At 36.3% G+C, this 27,628-nt stretch overlaps 1 protein-coding gene across 1 annotated transcript in view; it reads right to left on the bottom strand.

The window, feature by feature from the left end:
• Positions 1-4,416: 4,416 nt before the first annotated feature.
• The window catches only part of TOR (target of rapamycin), a 31,813-nt gene continuing 8,601 nt past the window's right edge, over positions 4,417-27,628 (bottom strand). The window contains exons 21-56 of the mRNA XM_086253155.1: positions 27,359-27,521; positions 26,571-26,695; positions 26,407-26,459; positions 25,527-25,650; positions 25,235-25,420; positions 24,107-24,259; positions 23,884-24,036; positions 22,705-22,776; positions 22,422-22,556; positions 22,249-22,310; positions 21,833-21,930; positions 20,283-20,392; positions 20,036-20,209; positions 19,285-19,350; positions 18,619-18,687; positions 18,406-18,516; positions 16,302-16,442; positions 16,061-16,189; positions 15,772-15,937; positions 15,474-15,688; positions 14,774-14,980; positions 13,431-13,544; positions 13,138-13,341; positions 12,838-12,918; positions 11,865-11,939; positions 11,713-11,779; positions 11,472-11,632; positions 11,133-11,306; positions 10,670-10,798; positions 10,481-10,564; positions 6,611-6,672; positions 6,458-6,530; positions 6,240-6,374; positions 5,637-5,810; positions 5,246-5,511; positions 4,417-4,729 (exon numbers count right to left, since the gene is read on the bottom strand). Of these exons, the coding sequence (XP_086109281.1) occupies positions 4,711-4,729; positions 5,246-5,511; positions 5,637-5,810; positions 6,240-6,374; positions 6,458-6,530; positions 6,611-6,672; positions 10,481-10,564; positions 10,670-10,798; positions 11,133-11,306; positions 11,472-11,632; positions 11,713-11,779; positions 11,865-11,939; positions 12,838-12,918; positions 13,138-13,341; positions 13,431-13,544; positions 14,774-14,980; positions 15,474-15,688; positions 15,772-15,937; positions 16,061-16,189; positions 16,302-16,442; positions 18,406-18,516; positions 18,619-18,687; positions 19,285-19,350; positions 20,036-20,209; positions 20,283-20,392; positions 21,833-21,930; positions 22,249-22,310; positions 22,422-22,556; positions 22,705-22,776; positions 23,884-24,036; positions 24,107-24,259; positions 25,235-25,420; positions 25,527-25,650; positions 26,407-26,459; positions 26,571-26,695; positions 27,359-27,521 (4,530 nt within the window). The 3' untranslated portion in view covers positions 4,417-4,710. The remainder of the gene's footprint in view (positions 4,730-5,245; positions 5,512-5,636; positions 5,811-6,239; positions 6,375-6,457; positions 6,531-6,610; positions 6,673-10,480; positions 10,565-10,669; positions 10,799-11,132; positions 11,307-11,471; positions 11,633-11,712; positions 11,780-11,864; positions 11,940-12,837; positions 12,919-13,137; positions 13,342-13,430; positions 13,545-14,773; positions 14,981-15,473; positions 15,689-15,771; positions 15,938-16,060; positions 16,190-16,301; positions 16,443-18,405; positions 18,517-18,618; positions 18,688-19,284; positions 19,351-20,035; positions 20,210-20,282; positions 20,393-21,832; positions 21,931-22,248; positions 22,311-22,421; positions 22,557-22,704; positions 22,777-23,883; positions 24,037-24,106; positions 24,260-25,234; positions 25,421-25,526; positions 25,651-26,406; positions 26,460-26,570; positions 26,696-27,358; positions 27,522-27,628) is intronic.

Genomic DNA, 27,628 nt, shown 5'->3' with positions numbered 1-27,628 from the left:
AAATATTTCAATATTACATAATGGTCAATGTAAATTTTATTTTCTCATAAAGGTCAATGAGTTTTGAAATTATATCACATTTTAGTCACTAAGCCCAATTCACTTGATAAAGTTATGCATTTTGGTGCATTGGAAAATACTAATTTGTCAATCTCTATTTTTCATTACTTATGGGCATAAAATTATGATATTGCCCTTAATTTAGTTTAGGATATAAAAATGGGATGCATGGTATATAACATAGGGTTTAGGGTTTAGAAATGAGGTTTAGGGTTTAGAATTAGGGTTATGGAGTTTGTGGCTTATGGTTTAGGTCTCTGCCCAAAATTGGAGAGCTAAATCCTAAGTCGTTTTGCTGCGTAGCAGTCAAACACAAACCTAATACAAATCTAAATCTAAATAGTAATATATGTTTATTAATTTATTATAATTTATCTTTTTTCATTTTAGTCAATAGTGACTAAAATGAAATTATGAAAAAGTGTATTGATTAAAAATGTAATTGTGAAACATTTTATTGATTTATTTATAATTAACTAGCCCTTACAAATATAATATATTTAATGATTGAATTTAACACATCATTAAATTCGATCATTTACTAAAATCAATTTAACCTAATCATGAAGTGCGGGAGAATATATGCTTTAAGAATGGGCTTTAAGTTGTTAGATGAAAATCTAATCATTAGTAGAAAACATGCAATTTACTTATATGCTAGCTCCAAGCAATTTTCATTTTACATGTAATTTATATCTTCATCATCTAAATGATGTGTTTTGTATGAGTGTTTGAATACTAGCAATTAAGTGAGCAATTCCTCACTTAATTGCTTTTAAATTAATTAAGTAAGCGAGCACAATTGTATTTCCAAGTACGTCCCTTTATTGTTTTTGAAACCTATTTACTTGGGAGTTGGGAAGGCATAACGAGCTAGGGGACCGCTGTTCCTTTGAGAAAACGAAATATCATATAATTAACAAAGCATTTGTGGAAGGTGGGAATATAATCTTTGCAGAATATGCTCTGAGTTAGGCCTAATAAATTAATAATTAATAACCCTAAATCTTGGGCATCAATTTCTCTCTTTTCTTGTTTGTTTTTTCATTGGAAGAATTGACAATACTGAAAAATGGTCAAATCCTCAGTCAATCAGATAATGTTGAATCATATAACTTAAAGGGTGCTTGGCATCCTATATAAAAATATTTTTCTGGAAATATCTGTTATATATATATATATATATAATATGGTCTAAAGGTACATACATCTAACACAGATATATGCCTACTTGACTCTTCCATGGAAAAAGTCTATCTTCTTCTCCATGCAAATTTCCTTTCTTAGCCTTGGTTTTTGTTAGCCCCATATATGTAATAAGAATCATAAAATAAAAATTATAAACCGAAAACAGTTTTTAACAGTTCTTTTTGTTCAGTTTTTGTTTTATATCTCCTTCATTTCTTCCTTACATTTGTCATATCGATCTCATCTTCCTCCGTCATTTCTTCCACATATTTTTTTGTCTATGTTCTTTTTTTTTTTTTTTTGGCCAGGGTCTATGTTCTTAACTAAGAAAAAAGGTCCAAACAAATAAACATAAATATTATCAAACAAAACCCTTAAACAATGATCAGCTAGCTGCAAGTAATATATATTATATTGTTGTGGGTGTGTAAGTAATCTCTGAGTGAGTCTTCTCTCAACGTATGGAACCCACCTCACCTCATTGTGAGATCGAGATGCCCCATGGAAGACTCGATCAGGCAGTAATCTCTTGCTTTCTTTCAATGGTTTAGTCTCACATGCATGAAAAGCCATCTAGCATAGTTAATTAGCCAATAGCCATCCACTCGATTTGAAGAGTTACAGTGACTATAAGTCATCATATATCGGCCTGCAGGTTTGTTGATCGAATCTGCATTAGCAGTACAAGACAACCTTATCTACCATTAAATCCATTAATTATAATATTGACTTATGAATTGAAGTTGTTTTTTAAGAAATACACACGAAATTTATTGACGATCGACTTAATGGATGACTCAGTCATTTTCATTATATATATTCTGTCACTATGACTAAGTAATGAAATTAAGACAACCCCACATGACTAAGTAATGAAAGACAAGCCCACATGGATCTAGCACATAGGATTTGGTTCTGATTGATTGTTGTATATGTATGAAACTATATTACCCAATTTAATTATACACGAGGTCACGAGCACTTGAAATTCAATGAACATTATTAAATCATATATGCAAAGCATGCAGCACCACTTTCATGTGGATCTCATGTTTCAATTTCATGTTGGATTGGATGTATCGTCTTTGTGTCAACGCGTTTTCTTGTCTTTGTCACTGATTACAACACATGCAACACACAAAAGTGGGAATTATAATTGTGGGCTGATAACTCTAATAATAGACTACTTATACAATAGTGGGTTGGATTCTTACCCTTAATTTCATCCACGAGCCTTAAAACCTTCCTTGTATCATCGACTCTGGCCACAAATGTGAGGACTTCAAATTTTATAAATTACATATATATTATATTTAGTTTAAATATTATAAAGAAAATTATGTGAATATACATAAAAAGTCGAGTCTACATTTTATTTTTATGGTTTGTCACCCAAAATCTCAAAGTCGACCTTGTACTCATAACAAAAATTCGATTCTTACTTAATTACAAGACTAGCCCTCATTTGTATCCACAACTAGCTTGCACTTAGCAAGCTGTCAAGCCCACCAAAAGAAATGATCTTTAGTCTATTTTTGAGACTGAAAGTTCATAGCCCACCCCACTTGCAAGTTGCAACCCCAAGTTTCACACCTTTCGGCTTTCAAAGGTCAGCTTACCCAACTTTGGAATCCTAATTCCATCCTTGCTTAGGATGAAAGTTCGATTCTATCTTCTACAAGGCTAATCCACTTTGGAATCCTGATTTCATCTCTGCTTACAACGAAAGTTCGATTATAGCTATAAGGCTAAGACCTCATTTAAAACAAACAAAAAAAGAAAAAAAAGAGAGAGAGAGAATCATAATTGATAGGGGAAAAAAGTAGACAATTATAGCTTAAAGAATGTGAAATTTAAGCTTCTGTATGGTAGAAGTGATTTGGGTATGTATCAGTAGCTAAAGGAATATAGTCTGTATATGGCAATCTTTGAGCTGGAGTTGCTGAATATAGGAATGTCAAATGGTTCTCCAAAACTGACTTTATTCCTTAATCAAGGATATTGAGAGTTTGAGACATGACATAGACCCAACAATATTACAGTTATAAAGCACCATAATTGCTTAAAAAAACTTTAAAAAACAAAAAAAGAAGTTTAATTTGGCAATTGGCAAACGTGATACACATGAAACAAACAGCATTAATCTTTTATGTATGCAATATCGTTTTTATTTTATTTTACTTATACTAGCTATTAAAAAGTTTGAAGTTCTGACTTGGATGTAAAAGAGTAAAATAGTAAACTAAAAACAGCCTATTGCCTTCATGGTCTCCCACACGTTTTAGTTTACTAGGTTTGGGCCTGTGGGTGACTGGGTGTATAACATTGGTTGGTGTTGTGATTGATTTTCTATGCTCGGATAAATATAGGCAACAAGGTTGGGGTGGTACGAGTTAACAGATAGAATGGTGGTGGTTTTGCTGGGTGAACTGATCAAATTTGGTGGTTGGGAAATGAGATTTTCTTGTTTGATTTAAAAAGAATATAACCAATTTGAGTTGGATTCATTTCTCTTGAAACCAGTCGACGAAAATGAAGCTTAAAACATAGAACCAACGTGTGAAATGCATGGCCCTTGGGAAATGCTATGAAACAGAGAATTGGAACAGCACCGAATTTATACCAAAAAATATTACACTAAAACAGAAAATACAAGAATAATAATTAGGGAGAAAAATAAGGTTAATGGAGGGGATTACGGCATGCTGGAGAATTGATGGAGATGATTATGGTGACGGAGATAATCAAGACATATTTGGAAGGCGAATAACTAAATGTTACATTTGCTTTTGGCTTATTCACACCATTGCTTTTTATAAAATACACTTTTTCTTATTTTGCCCCTCTGAAACTTAAATCTTTTCAAATTACCACTCTCAGAAAAACATATTTTTTGTGATAGGTCATCCATGGCTTCCTTAATTTATGTGCAATTGAAAAAAATATTTTACTCGATCAATTCATTCTACTCTCATTCCTTATAAGTAAACATGACCTTAGTTGACAAAGCAGGTGTATACCAATTTTGCCTATGAAGTTTCTAATTCTAGGACTGTGAGGCGAGGTTTTACTTTAGTCGCTATTCCCACCCCGCCCCCCACGCCGGCCCTTCCCCCTCTCTTCATAATACTAATGGTATCAAACTCTCTGCACTTCAAAACATTTGGCGACTTGGATCCAAAAGATGCTCTTAATTATAAATAATATTAATATATACAAAAACTGTGTTGTATAACTAAATACAAGGAAGAGGTTTGATTTCATCCAAGAATTCGCCCATGGCTGTCAGCTACTTTATACACAGATAACAACATTGATGGGTGCACATGTTGTATATGCTACAAGTCTACAACAATAGCTGACAGAAGAGGAAGAATTGTTAGAGGGTCTCGTTCTGGCTCTAGAATATGTACAAAGTATACACACATATGCACGCTATGTACAGTGTCAGTCGGCTGTTGCTTACCAAAAAGGACACCACCTGAAAGAAGCATAATAGCAATTATTAGACAACAGGACATTCTGCTTGGTAAAATGTTTAATACAATATACAGATTAAAAGCAACATCATTTTGGGCGTCCACATTGAGAGGTTTTCATCAGTTTATATTATTCCCACTCCATAGTAGGTCTGATCTCACCAAATTGGTGTGTGACAGATGAGACCCTTAGAGATTCCACCCCATCATAGGTTGTCCCAAATCAATAAACTTCTAATGTCAAAGCTCTGTTAATGTCGAACAAGAAGAAGACTGAGCTACTCCCACCCACACTGGTCGTCAAGACCCCTTACTCATTCCACCACATCATATGTTGTCCCATCCCAACTCAATATACTTTTGATGCCAAAGCCCCACTAATGTCGCACAAGGCAAAGGCTAAACAACTCAGTTGTGAATGTTTCTCTAACATGCATACAATATAAGTGCTTGTTTATACTACTCTATGTGAAAAGAAACTTCAGATTAGTATATGGGACAAATTTGCAACATCATACCCGACATAATTTTGGCACAAATTTTCATGAGACCTTGCTTGAATAATCAACTTTTGAACTTGCAGCTTAACAGATAAACCATGATCAACTTCTCGAGAGTCTCCAGAAATCAACGTGCTGTGGTCTACTGCATGTTGAATAGAGCTGGATGCTACAGATGAACTGGTGGAAAAATCACGTCCAGTAAGTTTATTACTCATCCGAGCCATGACAACCACAGCGCGCTCAATCAGGACCTCATTAGCATCACCAAGTTGATTAACAGCCTACATAAATAACCAAGTAAAATGTGAGCATAAAGGCATCGTTTTGAAGTATCTGACATGCTAAATTTCTTTGGCCCAAAAAACAAAAGAGAGAAAAAATAAGACATGCTGAATTTCTGATATACCTGAAGTTGTTCCTTTTCACGAGCACCTCGTTGAGGTTGGGCAAGCTCTCTATCTGAAGCAGGTTCTTCAGCATCCACAACAGGAGGAACATGACTATTTGCAAACACTGACATTTGTGGAACTTCGTTGAAGTTGAAGAGACGCCAATTGATGAGAGGATCATGAACAAAAGCCTATAGGTAAAGCTAAGAATTACCTTCCTTATTTGAGGATTTAAACGAGAGAATTTGCTATTGTAGTTTAGTACTGTATGAATAGTTTTAAAAAAGCCAGACCCACCCACGACCACAAGGATGCCTTTACACGCCTTTACTTTGAAATTATAGATTACTTCTGTGTGTATGCGAATGCATGCATAGGACAATGGCATACAGAAAGACCTAGCCAATGATATCTCTACCTGGATATTATTATCTATATCGCTGCAAATAATTTTTATTTATACAACTCTAGATTGATTCAACTTGCATGTATTACTCTGAAAATGTCCCATTAGTATCCATAGTCGATACTGTGTAATATACATCAAATTGAACTTCTCCAAAAGAAAAAAGCTTATTGGGCACAAACAAAGCAAAACAAAACAATCTTTTCGTCCATACCTCCATCATAGCCATAACACTATCTTTATTTGTTCGCAAAACTTGCATCACGTTTTCACAAGTTGAGCGGAAGTTGCCCTCTATACCACTAACCTCCATTGCTTTCACAAGCATTCTAGTCAACCGAAAGGGGACCTGCAAATATAAGTATAAGTGAATATATCTGGAAGCTATATTTCACTTTTTTTTTTATTTTATTTTTTATTGCAATGCAGTACCTTCTCTGGAAACTTTTCACGGTTCATAGAGGCCTCAAAGCAGTCCCCAAAATCAATATGCAAGATCTTCCCACTGTAAACAACAAAGTATGAGAGACCCCAAAGTTCAAATACATTGACCGGTTTCCTACCAAATTAGCGATCATTACTTACCTAGAGCGGCGCAGCATAAGATTGCTTGGATGGCGATCACCTAAGCCAAGAAGGTAACCAACCTGAAACAAAAACAATTAATCTTTAACTCCACATAGATATTCTTATAGAAGAACAAGTTAGCATTTGAGGTGTTCAGTGTCCACATTGGGATAGAAAGGGAGGAGGAGGAGGAGGAGAGAGAGAGAGAGAAACCACACGTTAGCATCTATATATGCATGTAAATATTTACTCGGAAGTACATATTTTATTAAGGTAAGGGTAAGGATAAATTTAGTTAAATGCAACTAGGCAAGCTTTGTGCCGCTCAATATAACCATTAGACTTTCTTTTGAGCTTAAACACCCACTTACAACCGACCACATGCTGTTAAGGAGAGGGTGGAACAAGGACCCAAGTCTGATTCTTGAGAAGTGCATTGAACTCAGTGGTCATGGCCTCACGCCATTTTGGAAAGCGAACAGCCTGGGTGAAGCAAGTAGGCTCTTCAGGAGGAAGAGAAGAGTGAGCTAACAATGCATGAGGTAGAGGGTACCGAACAAGACCATTTGTGTGAACCAAAGTGCGACGAGTACCATCCTGTTGTCGTGTAACCATAGAATGGCGCACAACAACCGGAGAGCCAGGTTCAGAGGTGTACCCATCAGAAGAGGGCTCAGTTGCCCCTAGGAGAGGATGGTGTACAATGAGTTCCTGAAGCAGGAAGCTGGGGCTGGCGACGCTGGTAGGTCCGAATAGGAAGGATCGGGACAAAAGCCCATTCTGATGGTTGTGGCTGTGTAGGGGACTGATCAGCAAAAGGGAAAGAGTGCTCATCAAACCGAACATGGCGGGAGATGTAGATACGGCTAGTGGAACGATCAAAGCATTTATACCCTTTGTGCTGCGAGCTGTAACCTAGAAAAACACACTCAACAGTTCTAGGCAATAGTTTGTCAGTCAATTACGCACCCAAATGTGGATAACAAGCACAACCAAAGACTCGTAACTCAGAATAAGAAGGTGTTTGGCCATAGAGACGAGAATAAGGAGAAGACCACTGAAGAACTAGAGAAAGAAGACGATTGATGAGAAAAATAGCAACTAAAACAGCCTCAATCCAGTGACGGACTGGAACATGGCTCAAAAGAAGAAGAGTGCGAGCCATATCTGCTATGTGTTGATGCTTGCGTTCAGCAAGCCCATTCTGCTGAGGAGTGCGAGGACAAGAGAATCGATGATGAATCCCATGAGAAGTGCGGAGTGCTCGAAAGGAATCATTATCATATTCTTTGCCTCCATCACTTTGAAATTGTTGCAAAGAAACAAAGAATTGAGTGTGGATGTAGGAAAGAAGATGTTTGAAATGATGAATAACTTCAGACTTATTTTTCATGAAATTTAACCAAGAGAAACGAGTAAAGTCATTAGTGAATAGAACATAGTACTTATAGCCCTTAACAGAAATATTAGGAGATTGCCATACATCAGAATGCACAAGTTGAAAAGGATAATTTGCACTTATTTCATTAGAATTTGGAAACCAAAGTTGTGTGGATTTACCCAAAGCACAACCTTTACAAAAGGATTTTTCAAATTTGAAGGTGGAACCTAACAACTGATTTTTGCCTAAGAAGGACATTATTTTACTAGATGGATGACCTAAGCGACTGTGCCATAGAGACGACGACTTAAGAGAAGCGGATAAAGCTTAAAGACGAGAAGGAATAGATCGAAGCTTATAGAGACCATCCCTACATAGGCCCTGAAAAAGGAGTGAACCATTAGAACGGTCAAAGATATAAAAATGTTGAGAGTCAAAGGCACATAAAACATTATTATCACGACAAAGTTGAGCAATGGAAAGAAGGTTCTTGCGCATAGAGGGAATGACATAGACATTATTTAACTGGAAAAAGTTGGAGCCAAGGGAAAGTGACATTTTACCCGTATAAGAGATTGGCATCTGATCACCATTGCCAAGGTAAACTGAATCATTACCAGTATAAGGGGATCGTTGCTGTAAGAGGCTTGGGTTTCCACTCATGTGAGTGGAAGCTCCAGTATCTGGATACCAAGAAGGATCCTAAAGAGAAGGTGGAGCATATGTCGGAACAGGTGAGTAGAGAGGTTGTCCAGCAATCTGTAAACCAGCAAAAGCAGTATGTAGGGATTAGGCACCGGAGGGCGTGCAAACCAATGAATCATAGGGCATGTAGGAGCAAGATGTCTAGATCCATGGCAAAGTTGCAGGTACTAGTAGGAGCAGTGCCTAGAACACCAGGGGCAGTAGAACGAGGACCAGAGTTGTTTCGGCTACCGGAATTCCAATTGTTGTTCCAATTATTGTTGCGGTTGTTATTCCGAGAACTATAATTGGAGTTTGAAGATCGGGAAGAGTTCTGAACAGCTAACATGGCAACTGGTTGAGGTTATGGTGAAGTAGAGAAACGACGTCGAGACTCTTGAGTCAAAAGGCGAGACCGTAGTGAATTGAATTGAGGAAGTGTGTCGACACTCTCAAGAGCAGTAACCAGCATTTCATACTCATCACCAAGGCCACGGAGAACGGCATTAACCAAGTCGGTATTAGAGACTGGTTCCCCTATAGAAGCAAGTTGATCAGCAATGGATTTTGCCTCCTGAAGATAAGCAGAAACTGTTCTACTGCCACGAGATATTTCATTAAGAGTACGTCGAAGATGTGAGGAGTTGGCTATGGACTTCTGACTGAAATACTCCGAGATAATAGACCACATAAAGGCCGAGGTCTTGCAGCCCACAACTGAAGCTAGAATAGGTACTGACAAAGTGGCAGAAAGAGTGCGCACAAGAGTCTTATCAGTACGTATCCAGAGACTAATCTGGAGAGGTCTCCGCTGGACATGGGTGAGATTTATTAACAAACTTAAATAAGTCTTGCCCAATGGGATAAGCTTCAACTTGATGATACCATAAGAGATAATTATCATCAAGAAGTTTCACGGTCACAAGATGAGTGATGTTGGGAAAGTTAGAAGATGAAGCCATGGCGGCAGTGGAAGAGGAAGCAGCAGGAGAACTCATAATGGTGAAGTAGACTGGGAGAAAGATAACTTGATCTGCAGGTGTAAGGCAGCAAAACCAAGGAAGAAAAAGAGATTGGCAGTAGAAACCCTAGGTTAGGATCACTGCTCTGATACCATGAAAGTTTTCTAATATATTCTTCTCTCTTGGAGGTATAAATAAATAGATACAGTCCAGGTCTAAATCAGGACTAAATCACTGAATAAAACAAATACAAGAATTAATCCTAAATTATTGGGATTTATAATTAAGAGAGTTGACTAGAGAGAGCTATACAAGGTAAGTCAGAGAATAAATAAATGAAATTAATAAGATTAATGAGGTTGTCTAACAGCAACAATAGAATGGAGTGAATAATAGAGAACCTGGATGCGTGTGTGAGTAAGTAATAAAATATATATAGGACCATTCAGGTGCGAATGTGCGAAATTTAGTTAAATGCAACAATGAACCTAGACGCATGTGTGTGAGTAAGTAATAAAATATGTATATATACATATACAGGCCCACTCAGGTGCGAACGTGCAAGCGCTCGGCACTAGTTTGTCGGCATTTATGTTATGGTTTAGCTCTGAGATTTTGGGCGGCCTCCACCAAGGCCATTCTATACCCTAGGAGGGGATGAGGTGAACCCATTTGGGTATAGCCTCAAAAACAGGCGGAGGAAGCAGCGCTAGCAGTGCTCGCCTGTTATAAAAAAAACTTCACCGAGCACTGGGTGGCACGTTCACTCGTCCGCACCTGATCGAATCTATATATATATATATATATATACACACACACATATATGAATTAGGATGTACAAGGCAAAAGGAAAACACATACCATGCTCATGACTGCTAAACTTCTTGTATAGTTTGTCCTCCTCTCCAGCCATACCTCAGAAGTGCGACTTTTCAGCCAAAGAACCTAACAAAAGCAGTTCTAGACACCTTAAGATAAGGTACTCAAAAGAAAAAAAAGTTAGAAAACCAATGAATACATAGAACAATAAGCATTTGGTAAGAATCATACCCTTGAAAGGTCATTTCCCTCTGTATTTTGCAGAGCATATTCAAATACTTCCACTTTAGCTATGAGTGGCAAATGATCGTAATCCGGAGCAAAACTTAGCATGTATTTGTGTTCTTGATTCAAAGTGATCTGAAACCATAATACTAAAAATAAATACAGCTACACCAATTTACAGATATATATATATATATATATACACACACAAATGATAGTGTTAAGCTGTGAGTAGAACTTATCCTTGCAAACTGGCTTACTAGGATGGTGCCTATATGTTTGTATAATTCACATCCCAAAGGTACCCTAAGCAATATGAGACTCTACTAACACCCCCTCTCAGCTTACAAGGACATGGTGCCCATATGTTGCATACTATAACCCCCAAAGGTAGTCAGACAATTTGGGACTATGCTAACAGATAGGATCTCTCAGAAAACAAGGAAGCATCCAAAGGACATTAACTAACCTTCCGGGCATCCCTGTACTCCCTAATGAGTTGGTGAAGGGTGTCACAATTTGGCACCCAACCAATTAGTCCGCTGTTTGGAGATAAAGGAATGACAGCATATCGTTCAATGGAGAGATCCTTTTCTTGAGTTTCTCTAGAATTCTCCAGTAGTGTATTCACCAAACCAAAAAGCTGAAAAAATCAAACATGTAAGGGTACATTTGTCAATAACATGTAAGGAAAAACAGCAAGTTCTCTAAGGAAATCAGAAATACATATAACAAAACCTCAGTAACCAGAATTTTAACAAATTCTATAAGCAAATATTTAGGTAGAACCGAAGAAAGAAAAGAGTACCTGCATGACACGTTCATCTTGGCGTAAATCTTCATGTCCCTTCAGCAAGAAGGCATAATCTTCACCATCACTCCCACGAATCGTCAATTTCCTTGGTCTCTGTTTGGATGTTATGACAACAAGCTGTCGCGCGAATGATGCAATCGTTACTACTGGAGATTCTGCAATATGAAATTATCTATCTATTAATTCAGGTTGAATACCAGTTGATTCATTAAATTATTTGGAACTGTGTGCTTACCAGCACGATATGTCCCAGGAACAGCGAGCTCCAAATCACGACATTCTAACAACTCTGGTGAGACAGACTAGGGAACATATGTAGATAAAATGTCAGTGGGCATACAATGAAAATGCATGAAGTCAACCTGAAAGGGGAAAAGACATCCTTACCTCCAAGTCCAGTGTAGTAAGACTTTGAAGCTGCTTATCTATTCGTCTAAATACATGATAATAAAGATCCCATGCCTGATCAAGGCATAATTTAAATAATTAGCACCCAGGATTATGACAAAACACAAATAAAGCTTTTGATGCCACAATATGCCAGGGCAAAGACACAGTTAACATGCATATAAATCCAAGGAATTTATAATCATATCAAAGAATACTGAAGTTTGATGGAGGAATTTTTAACTAAATACATCTTATTCGCAAATAAAGAAACCTTAAACTACAGAGCAAAAGATGGGGCAAGAGCTGGTGTATAAAGGGTTCTACACTCCCTCACGCAGGTGTAAAAAGAAACCATGTGGCATATGTCTAAATTTTTTCAGCAACTGGTAAAACTAAGAGATGAATACTTTAACTGTTAAGGAGAGTAAAATTTGAATTTGCAAATAGTTTGTTGGTTTGAAATCTAAATTCAAATGTGACGTCTTCATGTCCATGTAGTTTCTTCTCCTGAACTATACACTAATTAGTTGATGAATATGTAAAGCTTTTCTTGTTTTGCAGGACCCAAGGTCCAAAATAAGAAAACCAGGTCTATACACAAAGGCAACTGATGTCAGAATTGTTTCATGCTGACATCTCATGTAATTTATGACTTTGCCACATGATATACTCATGCAAGATATGAAATTGGCGTAAAATGTAGTTGTATCACAAAATTGGAGTAACATGTAGTAGTATCACAAAATTGGAGTAAAATGTAGTAGTATCACAAACGAGTATAGGAAACCATGAATTAGAAAGGACATGTCCATTCGATCCTGGACAAGGATCCAACCCACACATGCACAAACACAATAACAGAGTATCCACTTGGTCCGCTCAGAGTTCAGGGGATACTCATGACTTCAAGGCACTTTTCTTCCTCTGAAAAAATTAAAAATATAGATTGACCACTCAAAAATTTACATACCTGAGTAAGCTCGGCATCTTTCCCAGTTCTCTTATATTTCATGCAACACTCAAAGGCCTCCAGTAATTCATGATGATAGGCCTGAGGTCAGAAAGTGAAAGCAGTGTTATTAGGATGTTTTCCATGCTTTGATTTGGTCTCTAATTGCATAGATAAATAATCAAGAGGTTGGAAAAGTTCGGTTAACTGACACAAGATACTAATGAAAAGAATTCTGAAATACAATCCAAGAACAATGCAAAAAGCCCAACATGCAGCAATGGTTGTTAGAATCAAGGGCAACACAAGTAATAAAACAACCTCAATGAATGCTCTCTCTTTTATGGTTGTATTGTTTTTCTTAGCCCCGTCGTCAAGTATTTCATGCAATGGCTCCAACACTTTCAGCATTCCCTCAATGTTATGTTCACCAAAATACAAACGACTAGCTTCTTCTAGAGCCTCATGCCACATTTCATGCCAAAGTATTGCGACCCTGATCAGTTCCTTTGACACAAGTTGTGCCTGTAGCCAAAAAGAACCTTATGGTAAGAGGGTCTTTTTTAACAAGGTCAAATAACCGAACAAATTGATGGAAATTAAATTAAACTCACCTGATCCACAAGTACACCACTATGCTGCCGAACTTTTTCAACCACTTCATGAGCTGCAGCTTTGCGTAAATTACTTATTGATTTACATGCTACAAGGAGAGGATACATAAGAGCCTGTGAAAGGAATTGAGTTAATATTGTACATGTGGCATTTATAGTTTCTATAAGACATGTAAAAGGAACTTGAGCACCAAATGAAGACATATCTACAAGATAATTAGAGAACAGATATCACTAATGAATTCAACATGGAATTTGACAATTGAAGAATGGATAACTAGACGAGAAATTGCAATGGCACAGCATACTTTGGGGCAACACCCTGTATTCAAATGCATCCCAAAATTATAAAGTGAGAAAAAACAAAAAAGTACCAACCAACAAATAACTCAAATGATGAACAATTTGGTCTGATGATTGGTTTTCAACTCACATTGTGAAAGGTGCTCTACTCAGATTGAAAGGGGAATGCCAACCACGAATTGCGCATTTTGTTTTTTTAATAAGAAACAAAAACTTCTATTAAACAAAGATAAAAATCATAAGGATAGATGAGAAGACCATCAAAATAAGACTTACAATCCTCAAACAAAAAACATATTAGATTCAACTCAAAACTCCCCCAAATCAAGATGAATTGCACTAAAAAAACATATCCCTAATATGCTTTAAAAAACACTGGCAAACAGAAGCTTAAAATCTAATTCTATCCAAGTAAATCCTATCATTCCTTTCCAACCAAACCATGCATTCCCAACAGCCAATACTGCACACTGCCAAAGAGTAATCTCCTTTTTGTTGGATCCAATACCCAATTAATTTTCACCAGAAACAAATAGAACTTTTGAGGCCAAACCCACAACACACACTACCCCAAACCTTGTGTTGTGAAGGAACAACCCAAAAAAAAAAAAAAAAGAGCACTCTCTCCGTCCTTTTTCACAATACGCAACACCGTGAAGATAAACAAACATAGGTTTTATTAAGAGCACATGCTAGTTCCAATTGACAGTACTGATCTAGGCCTGGGCAACAGTCGGTCTGGGTCAAACTGCAAACCTCACCAATGGCCTCAGTTTGAGAACCAGCCAACCCATAACGGCCCAAACCATTTTCAGTCGGTCGGTTGGTCTATTTGGGCCATAATCGATTACTGGGTTGGTACTAATCCCACTGATCCATTGACGGAGAAAAAAAAAAAAAGAAAAAAACTCCTTAAAGCTTTATATATAAAGGAAAGGAAAAAAAAAAAATTAATTGCACTGATCCATGAACCTCTAGCACTAAGAAACCAAATCAAGATCTTGATATTCATAAAATACAAGACACCATCCAAAGCATACCTGTGGATGAGTTTGTCCAATTCGCACCAAAAGCAATTGTATCAGTTCCCTCACAGCATGGTTATTAGAGTGTATCCTGGCAATTATTTGAGGTAAAACCACCAGCCATGTGTTAATATTAACATGTGCAAACCCTTTCTGTAGTGCCCTTTGAACTTCTGCAGTCTCTCCATGGTTGAACCACAATGTAAGAAGCCGAAGAATATCCTGAAGCAGATAACAGATTCCACATAAATCACCCGGCATATCTTGAAATTACATGATAAGTGATATAAGAAATACAGACATTATGACATGTAAATAATAAAATTTCATTTTATGCTTTTATCTTAATATACAAATGCATAATCATATATCTGTTATTATCTTTATAAATAACAAATACTGTAAGTTACATGGATTCCCATATAACCTAATTAACTTCAACAGATATTAAAATGGCAGCATAGGCCTCTTTCTCAGATCAAATACAAAGTCAACTTGCATGCAAGAACCTAAATTTGTAGATCCATTTCAATCCACAGAAACCATAAATACTCTTCATCGGATTCAGAAAAATCACTAAAGTTCAAATAAAGCATGTGATTTTATATTACAGAGAAAAATAAGTAATAAAAATCAAATTCAACACAAAATGCCAAATCCAGCACAGGCTGCACAGGTAAGTCCAGAATGATATTCGTATTCTGCTTCAATTTACCTGTAAACTATCATCAATGCCTTTAGTATTCGCTGAACATGCTATTGAATGAAAATATCCTGTGACCGCCGCAACAACAAACTGTGAAGCAACACTTGCATAATTTCTTACAGTATAGAGAGACATCACTGCCGTATTGAACAATGCCCACATGTGCCATGCCTTTGCCCATTTATTGGCACATTGAGTCGCATTCCTAAAGGCAGCAAGGATTTCTGCACAAATTGAAAATTAATTAAGAAAAGAAGATCAGTAACATCTTCAGAGGTTATATGGAACTTAAATAGGCAAAACATACCTTGTATAGAATCATCATCCAGTCCAGGAGAAAGAAACCAGTTCCAGGTTCCAAGTTCGAGATACACGCGCGCAAGGAGCGGAACACTTGGACTACTACAGCTCATCAAGCCAGTAGGTGTAACAGGTTGAATACTAGGTGCACTTGATAGCTCTATCGCCAAATTCTAAACCATTTGTCACAGAAAGCAATATATACAATAAGAGGTTTGGGAAGTAGGTAGTTCACAGGTAGTTGACGAAGAAGTGCATGTTCATCAGTGCTTACACAAAAGGGAAATATGCTCTACCTGTAGCCTAGCAAACGCTTCCTTGCGCTTAAGGTCCTCTCCAACCGACCATTGGTATTTCAAGTATGCAAGCATCACTTGCGGAGGCCCATGGAACCGCACACTTTCATGAGATGTTTCAGGATCATACTGAACACAAGTAAAAACAATGTTGAAATAAACAAACAACATGAGCATAAATGCAATGCTAGCATCCTTGGATGTTTCAGGATCATTCTGAACACAATTATGCACCACCAACCTGTAAGAGCTTGACTAACGTAGATCTAGCCTGACTAATTCGCCCACTTTTCCGACAAAGGGAAGCAAACTTAAGCCAAGTGTCAACATCTTCTGTAGGAGGTAGAACAAGTGCTCTAACTGCTAAAAGCTCCTGCCAAACCTGAATATTCAAGCACAATAGAATTTAGAAGCATGATGGAATATGTTGTGCACTGACGTTGCGGGTGTCTGTGTTAGGATGTGTTTTAGCTTTACTGTGCGAGATAGATTTTGATCTCCAACCCAACTTGGTAGAAGCTGAATTGATGGAAGGCACAATAGAATTTTGAGTTAAACGAAATAGCTGATGTAACACAAACCCTAAAACCGGTAAAGTTTTAGCAAACCAGCCATCAAAATGTACATTTGCACGCATGAGTTTTCGAACTGGGGTAATTTCTCACAACTCCTAACTCCTAAGACAACATTACTGAAACCTACTTGATTTTAGCATTAACCATTCCAGAAAACAAAACTTTACTCCATATTTTGAAACATAGAAGACTTTAGTGCATTGAATATTGATCATAAAGAACACATACTCTGTAAGGACTGGCCCACATTAGGATCCACTATGACACATCAAGAAGCAAGGGGGGAAATTAACTGTTCATAGTGTAGAGCTATACCATGCATTCTATTTTCCTGATGACCCCAGCCCAATGATACAGACACACACTCTAGTTGTTTTTGGTTGTTATGGAACTACGGCAATCACATTTACTCGCAAACTAATGAGTTTATTAGAGTATAGACTTATAATAACACGAAATCAAACCCACATGATAGAAGATGGAAGAAACTAATTAAACTAAAATTAATTTAAATCTAACTTAGTTGGAGAAAATCTGATTGTGATTAATGATTGAACATGAGAATAATAATTGAGATTAACCCATGAGGGAGAAAAACCAAGATTCTACACCATTAATCAGTAAACCTTTAATTAATATAGCAAACTAAAAATCAATCTAGTACATCTCAAGATTTATCAATCAGAAGCGCATAAACAAACTTTGAGGTAGATTTTTCTTTTAAAAGGTACAAGTTTTAAGCATCAAATATATAACTAATGGAAAATTGGAATTAAAAACTGAAAGTTTCAGTTCTTTTCCAGCCATTAACCAAGTAAATATGGCCATATCAAACTACATATAAAAACAAGATTAAGGGTTGAAGCAGGTTAACATTGATATCCAAAATTTATAGCTTCAAAGTGGTAAATGTTGTGGTTTTGTCTCGTCGGAAATTTCTGGAGGAAGCTACAGTTCTGGCCAAGAGCAGTAGGGAGACTGGGCAGTGGGGTAGTTTGTTGTTTTCCTAGTGGGGTACGATTTTGGAAGACAAATAGGACTTGCACAAGACTTTCCTAGTGTGGGAAGGAGTTCTAAAGGGTTTTCCTTGTGTACAAGGGAATAGAATTAGCTAATAGGTAGATTACCTAATTCTATTAGGATTAGGAATCCATATTGTAAGAGGTAAGTCTATGCTCTATAAATAGGCTGCTGCAAGTCTCATAAATAAAAAATATATAGCTAGAGACTTCTAGGGAAGAAACTCAAAGGGAGACTCGGGTTAGAGACTCAAGGGTGAGTGACTTCAAGGGAAGGGTTTTTCAAGAGGAAAAAACACAAGAGAGCTATTTGTGCAAGAGAGAAGAGAGCGGCTGCAGAGTTGGGTAGTCTAGGGTTTCAATAAGTTCTTGTACTCTTATTCTATACATAGTGCAGCTGTGATTCTCTAAGGATCACACGGGGACGTAGGCAAAGTTCGCCGAACCTCGATAACAAATCTTGGTGTTCTTTGTGTTTACTTTTGCTGCCATATTGTGTGTTGTTTGCTATATCTGTTTTAACTCTAGAATACATCAAGGACAAGATCACAGGGGGTGTTAATTCACTACAGTAAATTTGATTAACACCATGAAGCAAGTAATCAGTAACGATCTTAGACCAAAAAAAAGTATATCAGGTACAAGAAAGTTTATGAACTCAAATATTAGTAAAATTCCCATCTTATTATAATGTGGGGACTTTATTTAGTTACTTATACAAAAACTAATTTAATGTATAAAGTATGTCTACCTCAACATTACGTTTTGCTCCTTGTATGCGCTCATTCCACATATTGCGAATAAGAGCCCGTCGTCCTTCAGCAACAGGATTTGCCAGAGGAAGTGTACAATAATCAATGACCTGATTAATGATCTCCATATTATGACTCATGCAACAAATATTAAGTGATCCCCCCCCCCCCCAAAAAAAAAAAAAACAGAAAAAAAAAAAAATGAACAATACCTCTTCAAGTTCAGACAGCTGCTGAACACGGACCATATTGCTATATGCACGTTCATAGCTCTCCAAAACCTACGCAATAAACAAACGTCATTTTTTATAAGAAACACAGTATCATTCAATCAAAATGAAACAGTACATAACAGAAGACAATTTGTCCACTGAAAAAAAAAAGTCTGCTGATCCGCGCCTAAAATGCCCAATCAAAAAAGATAACAGAAAAGTGGAGAAGTCCCTAAATTTTGAATACATTGAGATATTGATGCCATTTCCCATAAGGATGCCCAAAACCAACCCTCTCGCATAAGGGATCGACCTCCTCCCCCCTAACATCAACAAATATCCTTCTATTTCTCTCACCCCACACTACCCAGAAAATAGCCATCACAACACATCTCCCCAAAACCACTATATATCTAATAGGAGAAAATGTCAATAACCGCTATATCTAGTAGGAGAAATTGTTATATGTTGAATACTGTAGAAGCAACAACATACCACATTTCCAAAGTTAATGAAAGCGACTAAAAGCCCCAACATTTTATATTAAATAACAAATGCTAGAATTTATAAAGTAACTAAAGCCCCCATATTTTTTTTTTCAAATATAAAACTAGGAAGCTACACACAAATGCAAAAATTTATAAAGTAAAAATTGCAGAGGCTCACCAAAGCAGCAAGCTCTGTTGCCAAGCATTTCCTAGCTCTCTCAACATACTCACGTGCTTCATCATACTGGGGTCCAAAAACAGAAGAGAACAAAATGAACAGCTAAAATACAAAAAATACAAAAAGAACAAGCTTCCAAAAATGCGAAGGCACTCTATGCTAGTTTAAATGACTAATTTTATCCTTTAGCTACCACAAAACTTTCATTATTTTTCTCTTCTTAATTGCAAGTTGCATATTTGCGGATATAAAAAACACAATTATAAAACTTGAAAATCCAAATCTTCAGTGATGAATTCAAATCATTATGCAATGCACGAAGAGAGAGTTTCCATTCAAATAAAGTGTCATTGAAATAGAAAATAGAAAAGGTTTTAATATATATATATATATGCAAAATGAATACCAATTAGATATACTTTTTAAATGAAAAGTCTAACTAAAAGGAGATACATATTCTTATTTATTAAGATAAGTTGTATTTACTAATAAAAAAAACATATATTTTCCAACGGGCTTTAGTATTTAAATTGTCTTGTCGGACTGATCCTTGAAGTATGATTTTAATAAAAATTATTCTTACAATCATGTCAGGTTAAAGATAATAGAGAAAACGGTAAAATGGATATTCCATAATCATAAAAAGGCAGTATAAAACTATTTTTTCTTTAAAAGAATCTTAAAAGTAGAATTTATCCATACAATTAAAATAAATCATCAAAATTGAAAATAAGACCAAAATAAGTCATACCTTTCCTCTTCGAACTAACAAAACAGCTCTAAAGAATGTGCCATTACTGCTTCCATCACCACTAGCAGTAGTGTTCCCCAAGCCCCTAAGTTTGGTTTCATCACCATCATCTAATCGAGACACATATTCTGCCATTTGATCCCACTCCCCCATGTTCCACGCAGCTTTTGCAGCCTGGCACAATCAAATACATAACATTAGTTAAGTGGGGAGGACATCAATGAGCCCCATTCAATCAGAAACCAACCATTGGTGCCATTTCCAATCGAGCAGCTGGCTCAGCAGGGGTCCAGTATTCCCTGAACAGGTTGTTAAGCTCCTCCCATCGTGCCAAAGCAGCAAGGCATCGCATCCGACCTACAGAAGCCACCATAAAAAATCATATTCACAAAATAGTACAAGCAAAAACTGATCCCATCTTTTGTATATTTAGAACATCGCAAGGCAGTAACACTAAATCAAAAACATTAAATAGCACAATAACAACATCAAAAGCAACAATAATTATAAAATAAGTGGCAGGGGAGAGGTCCAGGTCATGAAATTTAACCATTAAATGAAAGATTTGAAAAAGGTTAATAAGTGCACCAAATAAAATTTCTGTTCCATGAAAGAAAAGCAAAACAAGAAGATAATGAAAAAGAAGACAAGAAGGGATGCAATGAGTTTGCAGCAGTACAATTACATATCAACTGACACAAATAAGAATTAAGGGTTAAAACTGGATCTCTGACGCATGAAAATAAAATTATGTTAGACAGAGCTTCAAGCATATTATCACCTCTAATACTTTTATTTCTCCCCACAAACCTTTACTCCCGAACACTTGATCAATTCTTTGACTTACAAATGAAGCAAGAAGTACTTTCCTCAACAATACTGTGACCTCTGCTGCTCACCTTCCACAACTACCAAGTGTGGAGCTAATCCATGTACTCATTTTGGTGGTCAACCGTAACTTAAGCATATTGACAGAATCATGGCTCTAAACTTCACCAACCATAACTTAACCCATGGCTCTGAACTTCACCTAGTCTTACTTTCCAGCCTACGTACATGTATGGAAGCTATCTTACACAATCCTTTCTTCCCATTATTCCCAAGTAATCTTGGATTGGATGATGATGACTAGCCAAGAGCATACCAAGGCGCTAACAGGCGGCAGGCAGACAAAGAACATATGATAAAATGTATTCAAGCATGGTTGCACAAAGCGAAAATTTGTAGGGGACACCACAAACTTGAAATAAGTACACGGCAAGAATGCAACTGTTTTTTTATAAGAATGCAACTGTTGCATTACAAAAACACTGTACATGCTGCCTTTTACACAATACAACTCCATTGTGTGGCAGCAGGACTTGCAGGTTTCAAAAATAACCATAGCCACACCACAATTGACATTTCAAGGAAAAACAACGGGTCAAACAGCATTAATGACAATATAGAGTTAAATTTGTTGGATGCTTTCTTTCAGATAATTGTTTGCTCTAAATTGATAACAGCCATTTTTGGTCTTAAATACATTTGCAGCAAAGTTCAACCACAATTGGGAACTAAATGATCTAACACTATGAGTATGAGGAAGAGCATGATCATAATGAGTCTACACACAATTTTAAAAAGAGTAACCTACACCAACAACGCCAAGAAAATTAAGAAATCAAGAAATATTTACCTTTTTGTAGTTATTCTACCATAGAAAAAAATGAAACTCAAACAAAACTAATCACTGTTTTAAAAGTTACCACACAAGAGTTTAAGACCAACAAATGAAAAATGATGGTCAACACGAACCTAATGTGGCATCCAAAACAAGATGCGGACTTGATGCTTGAGAGGCTTTTGCAGTGTAGGCCTTGAGAGCATCATCCCATCTCTGCAACTTCTCATACCTAAAAAAGTAGTACCTGATATGAGTAATATTCTTTTGCAATGTTTTTAAAAAGATAGGTTGAAAATAATAGAATTTAATAGGGCATGGAAGGGCACAACCCATTTACGAAAGGAAAATGCAAAAGGACACATTAAAAGTATAATTTTCTTTTTCTAGGAGAAAAAAAAAAGGTCCCTGAAATTCATATCATCAAATAAATACTAGCAAAAAATATGAAAATGCAGATACGGAAATTCACTTAAAAAGGAGTAGTACAATCACCATGATTTATTTCAAGGGTACGAAAAATAGGGAAGTATATAAAACTCAAAATTACCATGACTCTTTCAGTTGAACATCCAAATGTTGTTGGGCATAGGTCAATATTCCAACAGCAGCCTAAGAAAAACACAAATTTATCAATAAAATGGGCCAATACATGTTCAAAGATAGATCAAACCTCAGTATATAGTAGTGATAAAGTGGTTAAAAATTTTCTTTCCAGTGAACCTCATGCTGGTGTAACTGGTTGTTTATATGTATAAGTGCTTCGACTACAGCAACAGGGTTGGCATCCATCTTCTTGGAGCGTGCTCCTTCAAATTCCATTTCTTTGTAATGCAAGGCCTTTGCAAATGCACGACACTGAAGTGTAGAATTGATGATGTAAATATACATGAAACATGTAAGAGAATCTCGTACTGTGCAGTAAATTTATTAGCAGAATAGAGATTGCAAAATTTTACACCAACCCTCCACGCCCCCAAAAAAATAAAATAAAAATGAAGTTTACCTTTTCTGCAAGGGCACCAAGGAGGCGAATGTCTATAGGAAGAGGTTTCTCATCATGTTCCATGAACTCTGCCTTCAGAATCAATTAATTAAATAAATCAACAAAGTGAAATAAAGAGAAACAAAATTGCAATCTCATGCAAGAGAAATTTGATGCAGTAGGACAGTTACATTTCCTTTCTTACCCATGTTTCCATACAGAACCTCAGGTTGTTTACTTTTAAATAATAAACTTTCAACAAGCAACATGCGAATCAAAGGTTCACCAAGCAAAAGGGTTTCTTATAGAACTACTTGATGCAGACAACAAAACTAGAATGCAAAATCATGTAAATTTTGTTCAGTTGTGTAGTACATGTAGACTTAAAGCCGTAAAAGGTTAATGATGGTTGACATGCCTAATAGAATGATCTCTGTCATTATTTCTTTGACAAGTACATGTGTAAACTTTGTATGTTCCGACTGTAGGTTTGTAGGTTTTCTTTCTTTTCCTTTTAAGTTTTAATAGAAGTCATGCTTCCTATGAAGGAAAAAACGGGCAGTTGTTAAATAAATAATCAGATAACCTAAAAGGCTTTGACTTGGATGAAGAAGAAGCACAAGATATACGAGGGCATCATTTGTTTTCTGATGAAATTATTTTCTGAAAAAAATCTTTCTGTTTGGCCCAAGGAATCAAGATTTGGCATCCGCAAAAAATCTTTCTGATCAAAAAGAGTAACCTGATAAAAGTAGATAGCTTATAATTAGTTCCCCTTGAAGTACTAAGTCAGCTTTTAGAAGGCAATCTCAGAGCTCCAATCTTGCTAGCCAACATTCCCACATCCTATTTTGTTGATAACATGTGATGCAGCCTACAAGACTTAAAAACTTTGATAGTGGTCTAGGGTAGGGGAGATAACAAAAGACAAGATTTGCTAGGATAACATTCTACAATGTGGGTTTGAATAAGCATCCTCGCACTTACTTACAATCAACCTAAAACACTAGCTTGAGCTTAGCTTATATATTAAATAATCATGCAACAATGGAGTTTTAAGCATTTCAAACTCAAATCATAAGGTAAACCAAAGTATTATAGTTCAGCAGGCATAGATGTTGAAATAACAATAAAATATATATCATTCAGTTTCATATCTTACATCAATTTAGGAATAATCCATATGCTCGAAAGACATACCAAATTAAGAAGTGTTGCCAAAATTTCAGGAGGAATATTTGGAGATGAAAATGCCATCTCCAAACTCCGAACTAACTGTTTCTGACTAGTCTCATTTAGCTGCGCCCAACAACTAACAAAACCAGCTGCAAACAACTCCCGCCCAACAAATGGCTGCAAAAGCAGGAGATCAGAACCTAAACTCCAAAGGAAAGAATGTACAAATAAGTAAAATCAGCAATACCTGCAACTGTGCAAGCCTTGCACAGGTTCGTAGGGCAGGAGAAGGAGATTCCTTCAAAAGTTCAATACTAAAATGTCTCATCCATTCTGCCCAATCTTCTTTGGTACTGCGCTGAGAAGCCTCCCCAGCGGTGCGTAATCGACCATCATTGACCTGTATATAACTTGTACAAGTCAAATAATCAACTTACAGCCAAAATAAAAAGATGAAAATAAATAAGGTAAAATATATGAGGGCAAAGCCAATCAGATAATCAGATCTACGCATCTGGAAAACATAAATAAGCAATATCAACAAAACAGGAACTATAATGCTGACATAGAATGAACACAATAGAGATAATGTTGTAACACAAAAAAGAAAACAAATCGATGTAAGATAACCAACCCTAGTCAATTCTAATAGCCAAAAAAATAGGACTGCCATGTTTAACAACCATATTACATGCTAAGTTCAAATGAACTTAACATCAAAGTAAAGATTCACCAATTACATAAACAAAATTTTCAGCAGAAGGATAATTGTTCCCTAGTAATAGCTATAAATGATATGTGCTGTGTTTGACACCAACCTATATTACTTGCAAAGCAGTTTTTCACTTAATTAGAAGCGGCTCTACGAGTGAAAATATGATTGAGGACACTTTTACGGGGTTTAGTCGACTTTGTCTTTTTTCATCCATGGTGGAATTAAAGTTACGTCCAGGGTTTCGTCGATAGCATTTTCTGATGTGGGATGCGTAGTAGCTGTTGTCACAGTAGGGGTCCTAAGGCGGGAATTGTCCTAAAGTAGCCATAGCGTTGATTGCTCTCCTTGTTCTATTGTATGGGCGAATTATCTTAATGAAAGCCTTCTTTTTGGCTTGGCTCTCGTGTGAGGGTTGTCATAACTTGTGTCTATCCGCTGTTAAATGACTTTATACAATACACGCTCTATTTTATGTGTCATTCCTGAAATTTACACTTAATGCCCCAGAAAATGTTAGCCCAAATATATGCTGTGTTCGACAGATTATTCATATGCCCAAGTACCTAGGAGTTTTATAGGGCACTTCCTGACATCATGACTGCAGTAGTGAGAAACACAATAGCACATAAATTACAGGACGTGCAATCACAGGAGAGATACCTGATGGACTCGGAGTTGTTTCTGCACATCAGAGCCATCATAATAAGGGTCAATCTCCAGATCATTCAAACGGTCAGTAATAACCTCTACTGGAAGCCGTCGACTTAATCTTTGAGCAGCTGTGCTCCCCAAAATTAAAGGTTCACGTCGCTGCAAACGCCCTTCAATTTCCTCAAATTCCTTATGCTGAAATGAAATAATCGTCTTACTTAATATCACCAGAAGCAAGAAAATATTCATCATACAATTTTTTTTTCAAATAAGGTCAATAACGGGAGGGGATGAGGAAGACCCGTAAGCGATGTTTCAGCAGAAGTTTATGTATTGATGGGATAAAAATTGTGAAGTCTTCTCCAAGGGCATGAGCTAGACAACAAAGTGCATCAACAGCATCCTTCCGGAGCTCATCATTCTTCCTGTAACGAAAAAGTTTAAACGGTTAGAGAGTTCGATATGTACTTCAAAATCAAGAAATAAATATAAAATAATCCAGAGTATTAAAGATGCCATATCATTCTAAAGCAGCAAGTTATAACATCAAACAGGAGAAATAAGAGCATACGTCAAAAAACACATCCTCAAAATTTTCTTCAAATACAAAAAACAGAATCAGACAGTCACAACAATTTAAAAGCTAGAGAAAATCAAAGTTCAAGTCCTATCTTTAACCATCCATCATTACAAGTGCTAAGAAATGTCTCGACCAAAAGTCAATATGAAAAAGAAATCATCACAAAAATTGGAACCAGATGAAAGCAGGCTGTGATTAATTGGGTTCACTACAAATGAAGAAGTTGACATTATTCTAAGATAATCAACAAAAAAACAATAATTGTGTCAAAAAAGGGAGAGAAAGAAAGAAAAGAAAAAAATAAGGATTTAGAAGTCATCCAAACTGCTGGAAAGAAAGCACTGATAGAAATAGCTAACCACTTAAAATTTTGAATAAATCTAAAAATTTATGTCTAACCATTTAAATAGTCAAATTAAAAAAAAAAAAAAAAAAAAAAAAAAAAAAAGGAGGATGCATCTAAAAGTTACTCCTTGGAGACAATTTTCAATAGATGATCAATTTCAGGAAAGAACCGAGAATTGCACATGAAGATCAAATCATACACTTTCAAAAGTAAAATAACAGATACTATTCAAAGCCAAGGAAAATGGACACAGACCCATCTAAGACTAGCTTCAAGTGATGCACAAGAGAAGATATGTGACCAGTAACCTGAAAAAGAAGAGTAACACATTACTATCAACATAATATCCAATAGCAATGCAACAAAATAGAATTGCAGTGCTTAAAAAATAAAAGGAGCCGGGGTGCACAGATGGCAACCTGCACACGAGGGATCAGTCTCGTCAAAGTTTTGATAGCAGCACGTCTTATATCCACTGAAGCATCCACTTTAAACAAGCGAATGAGTGCAGGAAGAAGCAGATGCATATGTTCATCCAATGTTCCTGCATTTTGAAACTGAAATGAGAGCTTTTACAGCTTGGCATATATAATTCATGTAGTCATTGTAAAAAGAAAGAACTAAATAAAATACAATGGTTTTAGTGCCTTTTGAAGCAGAAAACCCAAATATCTTTGTATTTCTAAATCTTAAAGGATAATGAGCTATTTGTGTTAAATCCATCATACAAATAGAAAAGGCAACGTTATAAGGTATATAAGAACTTTGATGCCCAATCACTTTTCAAGTTCCCTTAACATACGTCAATTGATATTCATACAAATGCAGGCACGCAATAAACACATACTCCTGGGTCTTGGAGTTATCAATACAAGCTTTTTGCCACCTGTCTACCAACTTGGTTATCCAATCAATTTAAAGTTGCAAGGTAAGTAACTCTTCATTGTTCATAATACTTATAAGTCCTACTTGATCACCAAACTATTATCCAAATTTTCTAAGAAACATTTGAATATCGCTTCATGTATCAATTGATTCTTAGATTGAAGAATATGAAAATTCACTCTGTGTTCATATCTAATTGATACCAAGATTCCAGAATAAGAATCTCTCCGTTGTGTTTATATTCACTCCAATAATCCTACTTATTAGCTAAAATAAATTAATTACCAATATTCTTGATATTTAAAAAATGAAGAGTACTAACCACCAAACACTTCAAGGGTACGGAGGATGTCAAGAACATAAGTGTAATCATTATACCGTTCTGCATCGCTTAGAACTTGAATACAACATGGAAGAATATCAGGAAGATACGTCCTGAACTCATCATTGAGAGCCAAACAAAGCTGCTCCACTAGATGCAGAACCTGAGAAGATTACAGGAGAAAGAGAAAAATAATCACAATGGAAAATATTAAGCATGAAAAATCAATCTCATCATATGTTCCAGGTAATTGTAACTAAAAAGTAAAGG

Source organism: Dryas octopetala, chromosome 8 (assembly GCF_963921425.1).
Source record: "Dryas octopetala chromosome 8, drDryOcto1.1, whole genome shotgun sequence".
Lineage (NCBI taxonomy): Eukaryota > Viridiplantae > Streptophyta > Magnoliopsida > Rosales > Rosaceae > Dryas > Dryas octopetala.
This window is presented reverse-complemented; position numbering and strand designations above follow the sequence as displayed.